Raw genomic sequence first — 15,762 nt, 5'->3', positions numbered from 1 at the left:
ATTTCCAGAGTGTCCTGTGTGTGGGTTAAGAGCGTGGACTCGGGGGGCGCCTGGGTGGATCACAGTTGGTTAAGCGACTGCCTTCAGCTCACGTCATGATCCCAGAGTCCTGGGATCGAGCCCTGCATTGGACTCTCTGCTCAGCGGGAAGTCTGTTTCTCCCTCTCTCCCACTCCCCCTGCTTGTGTTCCCTCTCTCGCTGTCTCTCTCTGTCAAATAAAATCTTAAAAAAAAAATAAACATGGACTTAGGGGTCAGATGGCCACTTCCGAGCTCTGTGCCCTTGGGGGAATCACTTAACTGCTCTGTGACTCAATTTCCTCATCAGTAACATGGAGTTCATAAGACGAACTCATAGATTGTTGCCAGCCCTGAGCTAATTCATGAAAAGGGCTAATCCACATAATACACACTGAATATCATTACCTTTATTCTTATTCTCAAATATTGTAATCATTTTACAATTCAGGTATACGTATGGCCAAGAGTTGTCTTTGGTGCTTTTGTCAACTGTTGCTCGTATGGCAATTAGATTTGTTTAAAAACTGTTTTCCTTCTATACTGTCAGCCCTAAATCCTTCATTCTTGTGTTTTTCCTTCAAGTCTCTTACTCTGAAAATAGCAAGGACTCCGGTTTATTCTGTTGCTTACTGCCCCTTCTCTACATCAGCCTGAGCAGTTTTTCTCAGCCTTCCTTGAGTTTCCTTCACCTGCATCCATCTGCAGCCATAGCTGCTGCCCTGAGGTGGGTGCTCTGTGTGCCAGGAAGGGAATGCAGATGGGCTTCCTCCCTTCAGGAAGCTTCCGTCTCCTTGGAAGCTGGGAGATGCGGAAGAATGGAGAGTGCTGGGCGCTGCCAGAGCTCAGGAGAGACGTTGCCTCCCGGGAGGACAAGACGGGCCTCCGCAGAGCAAGGCCATCCGGCCGAAGCCATGACGACTGAGCGGGTGTCTGCAGTGGGGAACAGGGGCGTTCGGGAGCCGGCTTTCTCGCCCTCTGACTGTTGAAAGTCGGCCTGGCCCCCTCTTTGTCATGGGGCGCTGTGCTCTGCACTGTAGGATGCTGAGCGTCCCTGGTCTCTCCCTGTTAGATGCCTGTAGCACCCCCCCCCCCCCCCACCGTACACACCCCTGTGACAACCAAAAGTGTCTGCAGACATTGCCTGCATCTGCCGGGGCGGGGTGGGGGGGGAGGCGGATGGACAGAATCGCCCTCCCTTGACAACCATGAACCCCTATTCTAGACCAAGAGGCCGGAATAAGCAGAAGGACTCTCCAGGGAAGCGGGAAGCAGGTACGTGCTTTGAGCAGAAGCGCCCGGGGAGCCCCTGAGAGATGCCCCGGCTCACGGCTGGGTTCGAGGGGCTTCCAGGCCCAGGCTCAGGCGACAGGTCTTGCCTGGGCCTGCAGGCTCTTGATGGCTCTTGAGAAGGAAAACACCAGACTCTGCGTGCTGAATCAGGGCAGATACTGTGACGGTTTGGGTGACGTCCGTAGCATCTGTAAATCTCGTATGCCGCTGCCTGACACGGGAAGCTTGCACTAAACGCCCACTGCCCTTGTTATCCGCGCGTCGTCAGGTGGAGTGCCTCTGGGCTCCTACAGCAAAATCCCACAGACGGAGTGGCTTAGAAACAGCACACATTTATTTCTCACGGTTCCAGGAAAACTTTATTTGCAAGTACAAGCAGTGGGCCGGACTTGGCCTTTGGGCCTCACTTTGCCTTCCCCTGATCTAGACAATTAGAATTTAACATGCCCATTGGCTTTGGGTGGCTGTCTATATTCCCAGCATGCAAGTTCATTAAATATTTCATAAAGATTCTGCTTTTATAGGTGCCTCAAATCGGTGCCCTTGGTATTCGGTTCGGCTGAAGACACAAAACCACCCTCACAGCTGCCATGAGTATTATACGTCTGCTTTTCTCTGCCACATAAGCAGTATTTCTAAGGGCCAGAGAGCGATAATTTAGCAGGTTTTGCTGACGAGTGAGGCCAGCATTAACTGGGTGGAATGGTTCAACTGTACCACTAACTCATATGGTTTGTGAAGCCCTTTGTGGAAGAGGTGTGGTTTAGCGATGTGGTAACTGCAAGAAACAGAAAACATGTACTTGGTTTGTTTTAAATCTACTTTTATTGCCTAGTTGGGTGAGACCAATTCATGCACAGGCTCTTTTCCTCTCTTGTGAGGAAAACAGAAAGGACTTTTCCTCTTGAAGATCTCGCCATGCTTTATATAAAAGGTAGTGCTTATTTTAAACTTTCCCCAGTTGATCATGAGTACACCCTTTTTTCTCCTTGGAAATACTCTCACCTTATCTGGTTATCCCGTTACTGTGTGTTACCTGAATTCTGTGACCAAGTGCATATAGAGGGTGACAAGCATCCACCCATTGTGTTTGTAAGTCAAGCAGAAGTGTGAGTAGACTGTGGATAGTGTCCTTTGGGGGGTTTAGTTTTTCTAGGTTACTGGTTCTCAACCATGTCGGGGTCAATTAGGCAGTATCTGGAGACACGTTGGGTTGTCGTGACGGAGAGGAGGTGCCATGGTCATCCAGTAGGTAGAGACCAGAGGTGTTGCTCCACATTCTACAACACACAGGGCGGTGCTCCCCACAGCCAGGAAGGATCTGGCCCTGATGTCAAGTCATGCCACAGCTGAGAAATCCTGCTGTCGAGAGCTTTAGCTGGGCCACCTCTTACTAAGTAGGTGGCAAGCCTGCTGGCTTTAACAATGACTCCAGGCCGGCTGAGTGTCACACACCAGGGATGCTGACACGTTGCCCTCACACAGGTCTTTCATCCAGGTACCACTAAGCTCTTTATTCTCCTTTTTAACAACTTCCACACCTGCTGTTGGACTAGTCCCTGAGTATTTCCATCTCCATCATTGACATAATGTGCTTTTTCCTACTGATGTCCCCTTGGGTGGAAGAAGAGAAGCACTGAAAGCTGAAGAGGTGTAAGGCAAGGAGTCTGACCACTCTGGCAGACTGCAAATGAATAGACTCCTTTGCCTAGTCCATTTGGGAGGAGTGGGGTGCTGGTGGTGGTGGAGGCTGGGCCAGCCCCAGAGGAGAAGCATCCTGCCCGGAGAGGCCTGTCTTCCAAGATGGCGCCCCAAGGAGAAGCATCCTGCCTGGAGGGGCCAGTCTTCCAAGATGGTGCCTTACACAACACACTGGCGCACGGCAGAGCTCCAGTAACCCGGGTGTAAGAGAAATTGCTGAAACAGGCCTTGCTCACATGGTCTGTGGACATGTCCCTGTTCCATGATGAATGAACATCAGGACTGCAAGGTATCCGAGTGATGGTTTCATCCAGTCTCCTCACTGAACAAACAAGGAAAGACAGAGAAGGAAGGTTTCTACTGGTTCAGGGTCTTCTCTAGATTCAAATATGTATGCAGGCCTGCTGGTCTCACATCTGGTTCTCGCATCAGCTCCTTTTGAGGTATGTTTTATCCCCACAACATAGAACAGGAAACAGAGGCCCAGCCAAATGAAGTGACCTGGCCCAGGCACTCAGTGGGGGGTCGAGGACGGACCCAGCGCTCCTGACTGTTCCTGACATTCTCTGCACCTGGCCCTCCTGCTTGCCTCAGTGAAATCAGGGTGGCTCGAAGTCAAGAAGAAAGTCTCCCAAACAAATGGATGAAAAAACCATTGATTTAGAGGCTATGCATAGATTCGCCCAGAGAAATGCAGCTCGTGTAAATTTATAAGCAAATAGGAGGACTGGTTTCAGTGGTGACATGGAACGTTATTACCACATGTGTTTATGAAGATATCTGGTTTCCAGTCATAATTTTAGGCCCCCCCCCCCCCCCAGTAGAGGACACAAATGTTAATCACAGATGTTCAAGCTCATGGCGCTCCCGTGCACCTTCATCAGCTGAGTCATCATTTTTCTTCAGTGGGGGAGGTTCATTCAAGCGATTCCTCTCCCAGCTTCTTTTCAGTCTGAGACTCCCACGCCCTCGGTTCATCTCCGTCCCCTTCCTGCAGCAAGCCTCAACTGAAGGTTGTCCAAATGTCTCCAAAAGTGGGATCTAACTCGCAAAGCATTATGACGCACAGAGATCAGAAACTTAGGCAACCAGACCTTATACGTGACCTTTAAACACCGGATGCAAAAGGAAATCAAGGACGTAGTGGAACATTGGGTTAGAAGTGGGCTTGCAGCTTGCCCTTTGCACGTTGCCTATGCTGCATCCGTGGCTGTGGCTGATGGGAGCCGGCGAGTTCCGGCTGGGAAACGGAGTTGGCATCCAACCCAGGGAACTGAAGAATTCTGGTTCCTGTGCCTGTGGGTGTTCAGGGTCGGATGAAACGATGAATCTTGCGACCCCGTAGCTAGAGTTGAAATTCTTCCTCTGCCTCTCAGCACATGCATGAACCCTGGACCCGTCACCTAACTTCTCCAGTATTTACTGTCCTTGTGTGTAAGCCGTAACAGCACTGACTGAACAGCCACCTCGAAGATCATGGGCACCGAGTGCCCAGATTTGCTTAACCGCAGTCATGAGGTCAGGATGTGCTGTTGTGTGTGCCTTGAGTAGCACTATGGCCGGTATTTGAGAGGGTGAAGCAGGAAGGGATGGAGGAAGGACGTGTTCTGCTGGACCACATTTTGGGTCTCCCCCAGATTCTTCTGTTGGGATCCTAACCCCCCAGCCCCCGTGTGATAGTATTCGGAGGCAGGGCCTTGGGAAGGCGATTTGGTTGTGAGCATGGTACTGTCATGAATGGGATTCGTGTCCTTATGAAGGAGACCCCCACAGGGCTAGCTCGCCCCTTCTGTCGTGTGAGCATCAGAAATCGGCGCTCACCACACACCAAATCTGGGCCCTGGACCGTGCACTTCCCGGCCTCCAGAACTGTGAGAAATCAGTGTCTGTGAGTCCCCTGGGCTGCAGGGTTTAGGTACAGCTGCTGGCTGGACGCACGAGACGTAGAGCAGAGGCTTGACCTCTCCTCCCCGCTCATGCTGTGAGTCACCCGGAGGGACGCCTCCCCTGCAGGAGCCCGAGTCGGCCGGTGCCCGTGTTGGCTCTCATTGCCCGTGTCGGCGGTCAGAGCCCGAGTCGGCTGTCGGCACCCGTGTCGGCTGTCGGTGCCCGAGTCGGCGGTCGGCGCCCGTGTCGGCTGTCGGTGCCCGAGTCAGCTGGCTCCCGTGTTGGCTCTCATTGCCCGTGTCGGCTGTCAGCGCCCGCGTCGGCGGTCGGCGCCCGTGTCGGCTGTTGGTGCCCGAGTCGGCCGGTGCCCGTGTTGGCTGTCGGCGCGGGGCTCCGCTGGTGGCTTCCGTGGACGGTTCTCAGTGGAGTCGCCTGGTGGGCTGAGAGTGGCGTCCCGCTGCCTGGCTTCGGATGTCAGCCTGAGCACCCAGGGTGCTCGAGACCTGCCTGATAGAAGGGGACGTCGCAGTCAGGGTGGCGGAGGCCCAGGGTGGGGGAGGTCGTGGCAGCGAGGTCGTGGCAAGGGCGTGGGGCAGTGCTGGCCCCGAGCAGGCGCCGGGTAAGTAAGGGCTGCCTGTTATTTTTATGAGTCCTGCGGTGGGTGTGGCCCCGTGGTGGACTTTGGAAAGATACCAGGAAACAGGAAACGGCTATGGAAGTCAGTGTTCCGCCCTGTTCGCCCCTGGGGAGGGGGCGGTCCACAGATGGAGGAGGAGGTGGGGGCCCCGAGAGTGGGGAGTGGGGTCAGCAGGCACGAAGAGTAAGGAAGCCGCCATGCGCAGGTCCAGGGAAGAGTCACTGGGTAACACGGGGTGGTGGTTCCAGCTTGGCCCTAGGGGTAGGGGAAAAGGTCTGAGATGGAGGGCAAGGTCGAAGGCAGAGGGGAGGCGGGTGGAGAGGGCCTTGGCCTCTGACCCTCAGAGGCTGGAGATGGTGGGGGAGCCTCGGAGGCGGGCCTGTGCGGCGTTCGTAGGCATGTGCGGTTTGGGAAGGGACCTGCAGCCTGTTGTAAGTCACCGTGGCTGGCACAGGACTCGAAATAAATAAAGGACGTATTTTATATATTCCTTATAATCAGGCACTGGGGGATGAATGGGTGATTGAGGAGCAGCAGAAAGTCGATGGGGGAAAAGGAGAGGAAAATGTAAACCCGGAAAGCTCCTTTCACGGAGGAACATTCCCATCTGCTGAGCGCTGCGTTTATTGCATCGGCTGGTTGTATTTTGCTCTGGGGAAGGCAGAGAGCCGCGATGTGGAAATGCTGGAAGGCGGGGCCTGTGCCATGCCCCTGTGGGTCTGGCTTCTGAAGGTGGGGTGCTAGCAGCATGAGTGTGGGAGGCCGTGTGCAGGCCAGTAGCGGGGACCCCCCCCGGGGAGCCCTGTGCGGCCCACGAGCATGTAGGATGAGCCAGCGGTGATGGGCAGGTGCTCATGGAGGAGACCCCCAGGGAGCGGGATTTGAGGGATCCCCCCTTACAAATGGGGGGGCTGGCAGAGCTGAAGGGGTAACCCCAAGACTGGTCAGAGCAGTCCAGCCTTGTGGGACGAGCAGATTCTCGCTGCACAATGGGCAGAACGTCCTGGCAAGGCAGCTGGAGGGTTCACCCCCAGAACTCCCGCTGCCTTCCCTTTTGCCTGATGAATGGCCAGTGTACACGGTAAGAGAGTTCAGAGCCCCACGGTGGGAGTGCCTTTGGCCCCACTCCACCTCCAGGCAGGGAGCCAAGCATAGGGGCCCCTGTTACTCGCAAGGCCTGCACTCCACAAGACTTCCCAGCTCCCGGGCACCCCTGGCCACCCCAGACCGAGCAAGGGGACGGTACCCCCAGCGGACTGGGCTGCCCCCTTGCAGGGAAGATCTGCAGCAGCCGGGAGCTCCGCCATAGGGTGCCCCCTTACTCTGCTTGAGGAAGCGGTGGCCACAGCAGGTTCCCGATCGCCTTCGGACCCCCCAGGGGTCCCCAGCACCTCTTACCCCCTGCCCTGTCCCGCCACCTCCCTTTCTGGAAGTAGGCATTGTTCTGTACACGCGGTAACCACCCTGACGAGTGCTGAGGGAGGGACGGGGAGGAGCCAGCATCCCATAGCCAAGGGAAAGTTACCGATTATTAGATAAATTGACTCAAGCCACCCCACTGGGTCCAGAATGGTCTCTTCTACTTCGGATATTTGGCTGTGCGGTGCCTTCGCCCCCCGCCTGCCGTGAGCGCTCGGAGCCCGGCCTCCAGAAAGGCGCCCTATGTGCACTGCGGCTGGGCCGGGGGACGCTCAAGAGACCAAAGCCGGGAGCTCTGAAACGAGTGACGGCAACACAGGGAGAAAGCCCAGAGTTGCACTTCTGCAACGGAAACATTTCCCCAGGGGGCTCCTGGGGGGCTCAGGCGATGAAGCGTCTGCGTGGCTCGGGTCATGATCCCGGGGTCCTGGGATCGAGCCCCACATCGGGCTCCCTGCTCGGCGAGGATGCCTGCTTCTCCCTCTGACACTCCCCTTTCTGTGCTTTCTCTCTCTTTCTCTGTCAAATAAATAAATATTTAAAAAAAAAGAGGAAACAATTATCCAGGGCAGATTATGCTCCGTTTTGCTGTCAATAACAACAAAACAGCCCCACCTCTAAAGCTGTTTCCGTCCCCTGCACGCAGGTCTGGGGCCGCTGCATTGCTTCTGTCTCCCTGCCCGTTGGTGCCGCTTCGCCCCACACCGGAGCTGGCCGGCCCATGCCCCCCGCTCCCCGCCCCCCCCCCCCCCCCCCCCGCCCGGCTATTCCCGAGCATCTGCAATCTGTACAGCCGCTGTCGGCTCTCCGTGGCTGGGCCTCACGAAAGCCTATGCCCCCCCCCCGCCCCCCCGTCTCTCGCTGCAGGTTTTTCCCACTCGGCGTTCACGTTCGGCATCGAGAGCCACATCAGCCAGTCCAATATCAACGGGACGCTGGTGCCGCCGGCTGCTCTCATCTCTATCCTGCAGAAGGGACTGCAGTATGTGGAGGCCGAGATCAGCATCAACGAGGTACGTGCGCACCCGCGGCACGGGCCGGTGGCCTGGACTCCCCACCAGCGGAGCCCGGCAACCGTGGAACAGCTCGGAAACCAGTCACGGCCACGCCACCCGTGGCCCGTCTGCTGGATTCCTTCCACGCTCCCTCGCTTGGAACGGACCTGCTCCTTACAAGCGTGTCTTATTCTGCGTTCTCTGTAGCTTTTAAAAACCTACAAAAGAAATACATCCTGTACTCGGCCACCCGTGTTCCTCCACCTGTTTCCGAAAACCCACATCTTTGAAAAACACCCGAATTTCTGCCTGTCCTGTGCCGTTCCTCCCTGAGTGGCCCTCTCCTCCTTCCTCCTCTCGGATTGGGTGCCTGGAGGCCATGTTCCACCAGCTCCTTGAGGCCCCGTCTGGTCTCTCTTTTCCACAAAACAGTTAAATGGGATAGGAGCGCGTGTGCCAGAGGGCCCCCCCGCCCCAATCAGCTCTCAGATCCTGTGATGCTGCCACTCGATGTTTCCGTCCCCCGGTTTCCATGTTTTCGGTCTGTCGAGAAGCCCTCGTGGCGTCTCTTCCTCACTTCCAAGTTCTAGCATGTCTGGAGATGAATAAAAGGGCACCTCATTTGTGACTTCAGTTTGTGGTCCCTGAACAGAGGGACAGCATGCTTCCAGAGTTTAAACTGGGAGGTGTTTTCGTTATTCTGGGCAGTTTCTACTTCCTGCCGAGTAGTTGTCCATTTGAGGCGTGACTCTATGAAGAAGGTGGTAGGGAAGCGTGCTGACCGCTTGGTCAACATTGGCCATGCCGTGGCCAGAACCCAACCGTGAAGGTGGCCAACGAGGTGACTGGCTACTTGCTTACACATTTTCCAGGGTTTCCTATTGTTTCCTTGCTTTCAAATACAATATTGTATGATAGTCAGAAGTCAGCTGGGGTCACGTGTCATTTCGATCGTGTCCAGCTGAAAGTCCTGACGTTCACTTCTTCCTAATTTCTGAAGTAATTGAAGTTCAGAATATGCAAAAACGTGTTTGCACATTCAGCAGCCACAACCCAGAAGCACTGACTTAATGTCTGACTCTGATATTTGGAACGATTTCTAAGAACTTCCTCCTGTGTTCAGTGTGTATGGGAATTTTTTCATTGCAGATAGAAGCCAGAGAATCAAACCTAGTTGAAAAAACACTCATGGGGACTGAGCAATGCTGTGGCCCATATTTCACGGCTGCATTTAGTCTACACCCTGAACCCCAATGGCAGCAGATGGATATTTTATTGAGTCACATGGATACGCGTACAAGGAATCAAACCTGAATGGTGCCAAAATCTCTAATTTGGTCTTGAGGTTTCCAGAGAGCTGCCTCTCCCTCATAAGAGGGTGGTGGTTCATAGACTTTCTGTACTTACCGTAACATCTGGGCAGGACTTCTCAAACTCGGCACTCTCAACACGTGGGGGCCAGATGATTCTTTGTGGCGGGGCGGCCTGGGCCCTGTAGGACATTGAGCCGCATCCCTGGTCACCCCGTCCCCCCTCCCCCACCCCCCACTCTGCCCCCCTGGCCCTGGCCCGCCGTGACTCTCTGGGCATCACTCTGGGCCCTGCACCTGCCGGGCCTGGAGCGCAGAGGCCGCCGGGCCCCAGGAGCTGACGGCCGCTCCCTCTGGCTCTCTCCCCAGGATGGCACGGTGTTCGACGGCCGCCCCATAGAGTCCCTGTCCCTGATCGACGCTGTGATGCCTGACGTGGTGCAGACGCGGCAGCAGGCCTTCCGGGAGAAGCTCGCTCAGCAGCAGCAGGCCAGTGTGGCGGCGGCGGCGGCAGCGGCCACAGCGGCCACGGCGGCCACGGCAGCCCCGGCGGCCGTGGCCCAGCAGCACCCACCAAAGAACGGAGAGGCCACGGTGAACGGGGAGGAGAACGGAGCACACGCGATAAGTACGTGCGGGGCTCTGGGAGTGGGCGAGCTTCTGGCGGTTTCTCTCCTGAGTCCGTGGGAGTTGCAGACTCTTCAGGTTCTGCTGGCTATTTCTCGGAGTCCTGGGGTTGGCGTCGTGTTTGCTGGGAAGAGCTTCACGCTTTGTTTTCATCGGATTCCTTAGACGTGGCAGCCTTCACGCACACATCCTCGATTTTAGGAAGTCGTGCTGCTCAGAGAACTCGTTTTTTCTAACAGTAAGATGTACGGTGTGATTACTGTGCCACATCAAAGGGTTTCGTTTGTGGAGGCCCCTGGTCTTCTCTCCGGCCTTCAGTGTGGAGCGCGTTGGGCCGGCATTTGCTGTACTAGCCAAGCTCATGCTTATGGAGCGGGCAGTGGGCCCCAGGAGACAGCAGGTGCGGCCTTATGTGGTCCTGCCCAAATGCTGGGCGCTTAGTCTGTGTTAGGTAATTGCCCTAAAGGACGTGGCTGATGAGAGCGCCTGAATCTCTACCCAGAGAACTGGACTCCGCTCTGATACGTGGCTTATAAACTCAAAGACTGCTTCAGGGCCTACATTGAAAGCATGCGGTGTGTGCGTGCACATGCAGGATGTGTGTTACACACCTATGTGTATGTGTACGTGACTGTGTGCGCTCGCATGTGGCTCACTTACGTGTGGCTCGCTGGTCAGCCGCCCCAGGTGAGGCTGCAGCTTGCAGCCAGGCTGTGGCAGCTTCTCGTCCATGGACACAGGGTGACGAATTCTCTTCGGCTACAGAATCCGATCCGCCATCAGATGGGGAACCCAGACAGGCTTAATGCAGATTCTAATAAGTGGGATGACGTATGGGCCATGAGTCTAGCGTAGAAATGGAAGGACTTCACACATGTAGCTTCCATCATCACTGTTAACCAGGTCCCGAGGATGGGGCGGGGAAGGAAGAAGACAACATGCAGCTCATGCCGCATATCGCTTAGTGCCTATCCACTCACAAGCAATACAACCCTCAAGTTCTCAAAAATGAAACTGGAAGAAACTAAGGGTCATTGTTTTCTTAGTCTTCCATCACAGAAATGAATTTGTAAGTGGTGAACTTCAAGAAATCTGTGTTTGCCAAGACAGAAATTTTGCAGACTTCTGAATTGTACTGATTTCTTTTAAACCTGGTGGGGGGGGTAGAAAATCTTAATGGTTGGGGCATGTGGGTGGCTCAGTCATTTAAGCATCCGACTCTTGATCTCAGCTCAGGTTTTGATCTCAGGCTTGTGAGTTCAAGCCCTGCACTGGGCTCCACGCTGGGCAAGGAGCCTTTAAAGAAGAAAAGAAAATGTAACGGGACTTAGCTGCATAGAGACGGGTACACGCCTTAAAGCAGACTGGCCGTTCACACACAGATAGCCTTCATTTCGTGGGTGCCCGTGGGTTACCTGTCACTCTCCAGGGAGCACACCCAAGGGCTCGCTCCTACTTCCTCTCTGGCATGGCACATCATCCTTACTTTTACTTTGTTTCCTGAAGCCTGGGGCCACCTACAGTTTGTGGTCATGTTGCTACAAGGCAGGCTGAGGCCAGACTGTGGTGTCCGAAGTGATCGTTCATCCTGACCTTCAAGAATCTTCTGTATCCTGCCACTTGGGAGAAGAACAGCCACCTTCCGGAATGGTTCTCTTAAGGGTGGCATTTAGTGTGCTTGTCTCCACGGTCACCAGGCCTACCCGGGAATTCAGAACCCAGATCCCATGAGTCACCCAGGGCGGGCTTATTCGGTTAGAGAGCCTGGCAGCTCTGCTTGGCGTAAGAAGTCTGATACGAGGTGGCTCCAAGAAGGAAAAAACAGAGCACTCCAGTCCCATGAGTACGAGGATGTTTGCAGGCAGGGGGTGCAGGGTGGTGGGCACGCTGGAAGAGTGGTGGCCTCTCCCACTGGGAGTGCGCGTCACAGATAAAGAGGTGATACCTCAGACAGGTGCTCACGGATAAGATGTCTCATCCCGTCTGGAGAATAGTGTGGCCTTTGGGCTCGACCTAGCTCTCATCATTCCCCCACCGCCCCCCCCCCCCACCAGCCTCACGATGGTGGTGGTTGTTAGACCTTAGCGTGGCCCTAGTTATACAGAATAAATAACTTTGTATTTCTCTATCAAATTTGGAGACTGTTGAAATAAAGAACTGTAATACATTTACTAAATTACACAAAAGTCATGATACAGTTAAAATCGTCAGAGGTAATGTTAACCTAGCACGTAAAAAGATGTCTCTATCAGAGCAAGACGATTATATAGTCTTACTCATACGTGGAACATAAGAAACAATGCAGAGGATCCTAGGGGAAGGGAGGGAAAACTGAAGGGGAAATCATCAGCGAGGAAGATGAGCCATGAGAGACTCTTAACTCCAGGAAACAAACTGAGGGTTGCTGGAGGAAAGGTGGGTGGGGGATGGGGTAACGGGGTGATGGGCATTAAGGAAGGCATGTCGTGGGATGAGCACCAGGTGTTATATGCAACTGATAGTGTATTGAACTCTATACCTGAAACCCATGACATACTATTAACAGGCTGACTGAATTTAAATTTTAAAAAATGAAAACAAAAAATAAAAAGAAGGTGTCTCTAACACTCAGGTGCGCCGAGAACTTACTTCCTTTATACACCGGTTAGCCACATGTCTTCTGTTTCCTGTGACAGATAATCATTCGAAACCAATGGAAATAGATGGAGACGTTGAGATTCCACCCAACAAAGCCACAGTCCTTCGGGGCCACGAGTCTGAGGTGTTCATTTGTGCCTGGAACCCTGTCAGTGATCTCCTAGCTTCCGGGTAAGGTTGCCAGGCCGGGGGTGCCCCAGGGTCTGGGGCGTCTGGGATGTTCTCTCCTTTCTGAAACTGTGCCTTATGGAATACATGCTCCCCTCTCCTTGGTGTGTGGACCAAGACCTTGGACTCCCCATGATGCCCTCCTTCCCAGGTCATGAAGAAGCCCTTGCTCCGCCCTGTGTCCTCAGTGGGGTAGGGAGCAATGCAAAGATACTTAAAATTGCAAAGGGGTGCCTGGCTGGCTCATTCAATAGAGCATGTGACTCTTGATCTCAAGGTTGTGAGTTCAAACCCGCGTTGGGTGTGGAGCCTACCTGGAAAAAAAAAAAAAAAAACTAAAAGCAACAAAAAGTGGTGAGGCAAGAAACACAGCCAGTGAGCGGGATTAAGAAGAGACGAGGCCGCAGGCCAGAGCTAGCTGACACAGGCAGCCCGAGAAAGGCTGCCGGGCTTTGTTTGCGCTTGAACGGGAAGCCGAATGAATGCACATGCGCTTTCCTTCTACAGATCCGGAGACTCAACGGCAAGAATATGGAACCTTAATGAGAACAGCAATGGGGGCTCCACGCAGCTCGTGTTGAGGCACTGTATACGAGAAGGGGGACACGACGTGCCGAGTAATAAAGACGTGACCTCACTGGACTGGAACGTAAGCACCTGCCACCACCCAGATGCGTTAGCAGCTCCAACTCGGCCGGCGCCCCAGCGAGGCTCCGTGGGGCGCAGACATAGGGCAGCGGGCCATCGGGTCTGTGAGCCACCACCGCTGCCCCCCGGGGCTTCTCTCCCGTTGTGAGAGCGTCTAGCAAGGCTGTGTTGGGCAGACAGCTAGCGGGGTGTTCGGGGGCCTCCCATTCGGTCCCTGAGCAAATGAGCCCGGTGGTTCCAGGGTTGAGGAGACGGAGAGGGGACAGGCAGCCAGGAAAAGGGACCGTCCGGCTCGCCGCTTGGGCGGTGGGTGTTACAGGCATTTACCCTTGGGAAGCACGCAGGCCTTCCGAACTCCTTTAGCGTTTGTCTGCATCACAGATTGCGCTCTGTGTGCAAACGCATTTTTAACAGCCGTGGTCAGTGCCTCCAAGTGTCCCTGTAACTTTTCAGATGGCATGTTTTGGGACGTCGGCGGGGTGACTGGGTGCGGTGCGTTTTCCTCGTCTGCCCCGTGTCGTGGCAGAACACCGTAGGTCGCCAGTTCAGAGCAGTGGGGCCTCCCGTGGTCCCGGGGGCTCCGTTAGTGTCTTCACTGGGAGCCGAGGCTGCTCCAGCCCCGGGGTCCGGCGAGGCGCCGTCTTGGCTCACACCGAGCTATTGGCGGTGTGTGTGTGTGTGTTTCTGGCCTGCAGAGCGACGGGACGCTGTTGGCGACAGGCTCCTACGACGGCTTCGCCCGGATATGGACCGAAGACGGTGAGCCGGGCCCGCCCACATGCGGTGGGAGGCGTGCCTCGCGACGCGATTGGCAGTGAGCCGACCTGCCGACCGTGGCCTTGAAGTCAGCCTGTTCTTTCTTTACCTGACAGGCAACCTGGCCAGCACCTTAGGGCAGCATAAAGGCCCCATCTTTGCCTTGAAATGGAACAAAAAGGGGAATTACATTTTGAGTGCTGGTGTAGACAAAGTGAGTATTCGCTTAAAATAGGTCTCAAAAAACAAATGTCTCTTTGATCTGTAGATGCTGACTTACTTTTAATCTCTGGGTAACATCCTGGGTTTTTTTGTTTTTGTGTTTAATTCTGAGGCTTTTTGCTCCTCCTTAACAAGGCAGAAGAGCTGCTTTAAGTTTTGTTTTTGTGGTTTTGGTCTTACTGTTCATATATAACACGTACTCTCTCAACATATTGTACTGTTCCACAGACCTTTGTGCAGAGCCTCTCCCCCCCTTTTTTTGAGGTACGTCATTCAGCGATGGAAAGAGGAAATCCCCCAGTTGCATGTATCCAGTGGTTGAAAAGCAAAGTGGCGTGGGGTGCACGGGACAGAAACCTTTCCCCCACTGAGCAGTTTTGGAAACACAAACCCTTTTCTCTCGCCAGGCTTCTGTTTCCCTAATGCGGTGAATTGTGACTTCCCATCGTGGGCTGCAGGCTTCTTTGAGAGCTGGAGGAAAGTGGGCCCGCCCACGAGGGAGCACATCCCTGGCGGCCCACAGGGCATGCTCGGCACACGTGTTGTGCCTGGACAAGGCTGCCAGGTGGACGGGGTCAGGTCCGAGTGGCCGCGAGCAGCCAAGGGCCTCTAGAAGCCATGGGTGGGCAAGGAGTCGGCAGGTGCAGGCATCATCTGGCTCTGAGCGTGGCCCACTCTCTCTGGGTCTGCTTCCTCAGTTGCCAAGAGCCAGGAATCAGGACCCCCAAAGAACGTGGAAGGAATGCTTACATCATTCTTGAGACTCAGCAGGAATTGGAAGTCCTTACTTTGGAGAGGAAGCATTCTCGAGAAATGAAGCCGAAGGGAGACAGGAGTGGTTTGTGTTTCTACAGCTGTCGACTGGGTCTGAGGACTAGACTGTCGTGTGGTTTCCGAAGGGCTTTACGTTATCCTACTGACGTCAGGATCATTTGGAAACCTGGTTACGTTACTGCTGGGTATCCATTTGAGTTCTACAGTGAATGGACAGTAGTAGACACCACCTGTCAACACTGTGACGGGTGTGGGCTAAGGTATTTACTATCTGGCCAGTGACCATGTGTGCCAACCCCCGCCCCAGAGGGTAGCCCTCTAGGTCAGTGAAGAGTGCCGTCGCGCTCACTGTACGGGTTGGCCTCTTCAGGGCTCCCGAGAGAGGAGGTGAGCGCTGGTGCCAACGGCCCCATTTCACAGGCACCTGCACTCACTTCCCTAGGGACACCCGGGTCCAGGGTGCGCGCCCCGGATTGCCAGTAACTTCTACCCTTTGACCTCCTCGCACTTCCTAAAAAGTTCTTTGCAGCCTCACCTGCCTCCTGCACAGGGGCTCTTTTTTGTACTCCATTTTTGATTTTCCACCTTCCTCTCGGTTGTGACTCTGCCGGGTGATGAGCCGGACAGCCACGGAGAATGCACATTTGGAATTCACTTCGTGCTTGGGTCC

The 15,762-nt window shown here is 54.6% G+C and overlaps 1 protein-coding gene across 9 annotated transcripts in view; it reads left to right on the top strand.

The window, feature by feature from the left end:
• Positions 1–15,762, top strand: part of TBL1X (transducin beta like 1 X-linked) — a 213,048-nt gene that overhangs the window by 179,300 nt on the left and 17,986 nt on the right. For 8 of the 9 annotated variants that reach the window (XM_027609268.2, XM_027609266.2, XM_027609267.2 and 5 more), the window contains 6 exons: positions 7,823–7,968; positions 9,630–9,888; positions 12,563–12,695; positions 13,200–13,341; positions 14,036–14,099; positions 14,213–14,310. In XM_027609268.2, coding sequence (XP_027465069.1) covers positions 7,823–7,968; positions 9,630–9,888; positions 12,563–12,695; positions 13,200–13,341; positions 14,036–14,099; positions 14,213–14,310 — 842 coding nt within the window. Of the gene's footprint in view, positions 1–1,211; positions 1,294–7,822; positions 7,969–9,629; positions 9,889–12,562; positions 12,696–13,199; positions 13,342–14,035; positions 14,100–14,212; positions 14,311–15,762 lie in introns of those variants that run through there. The other variant, XM_027609264.2, reaches the window with a different exon arrangement.

The sequence above is a fragment of the Zalophus californianus genome, chromosome X, assembly GCF_009762305.2.
Source record: "Zalophus californianus isolate mZalCal1 chromosome X, mZalCal1.pri.v2, whole genome shotgun sequence".
NCBI classification, from domain to species: domain Eukaryota; kingdom Metazoa; phylum Chordata; class Mammalia; order Carnivora; family Otariidae; genus Zalophus; species Zalophus californianus.
This window is presented reverse-complemented; position numbering and strand designations above follow the sequence as displayed.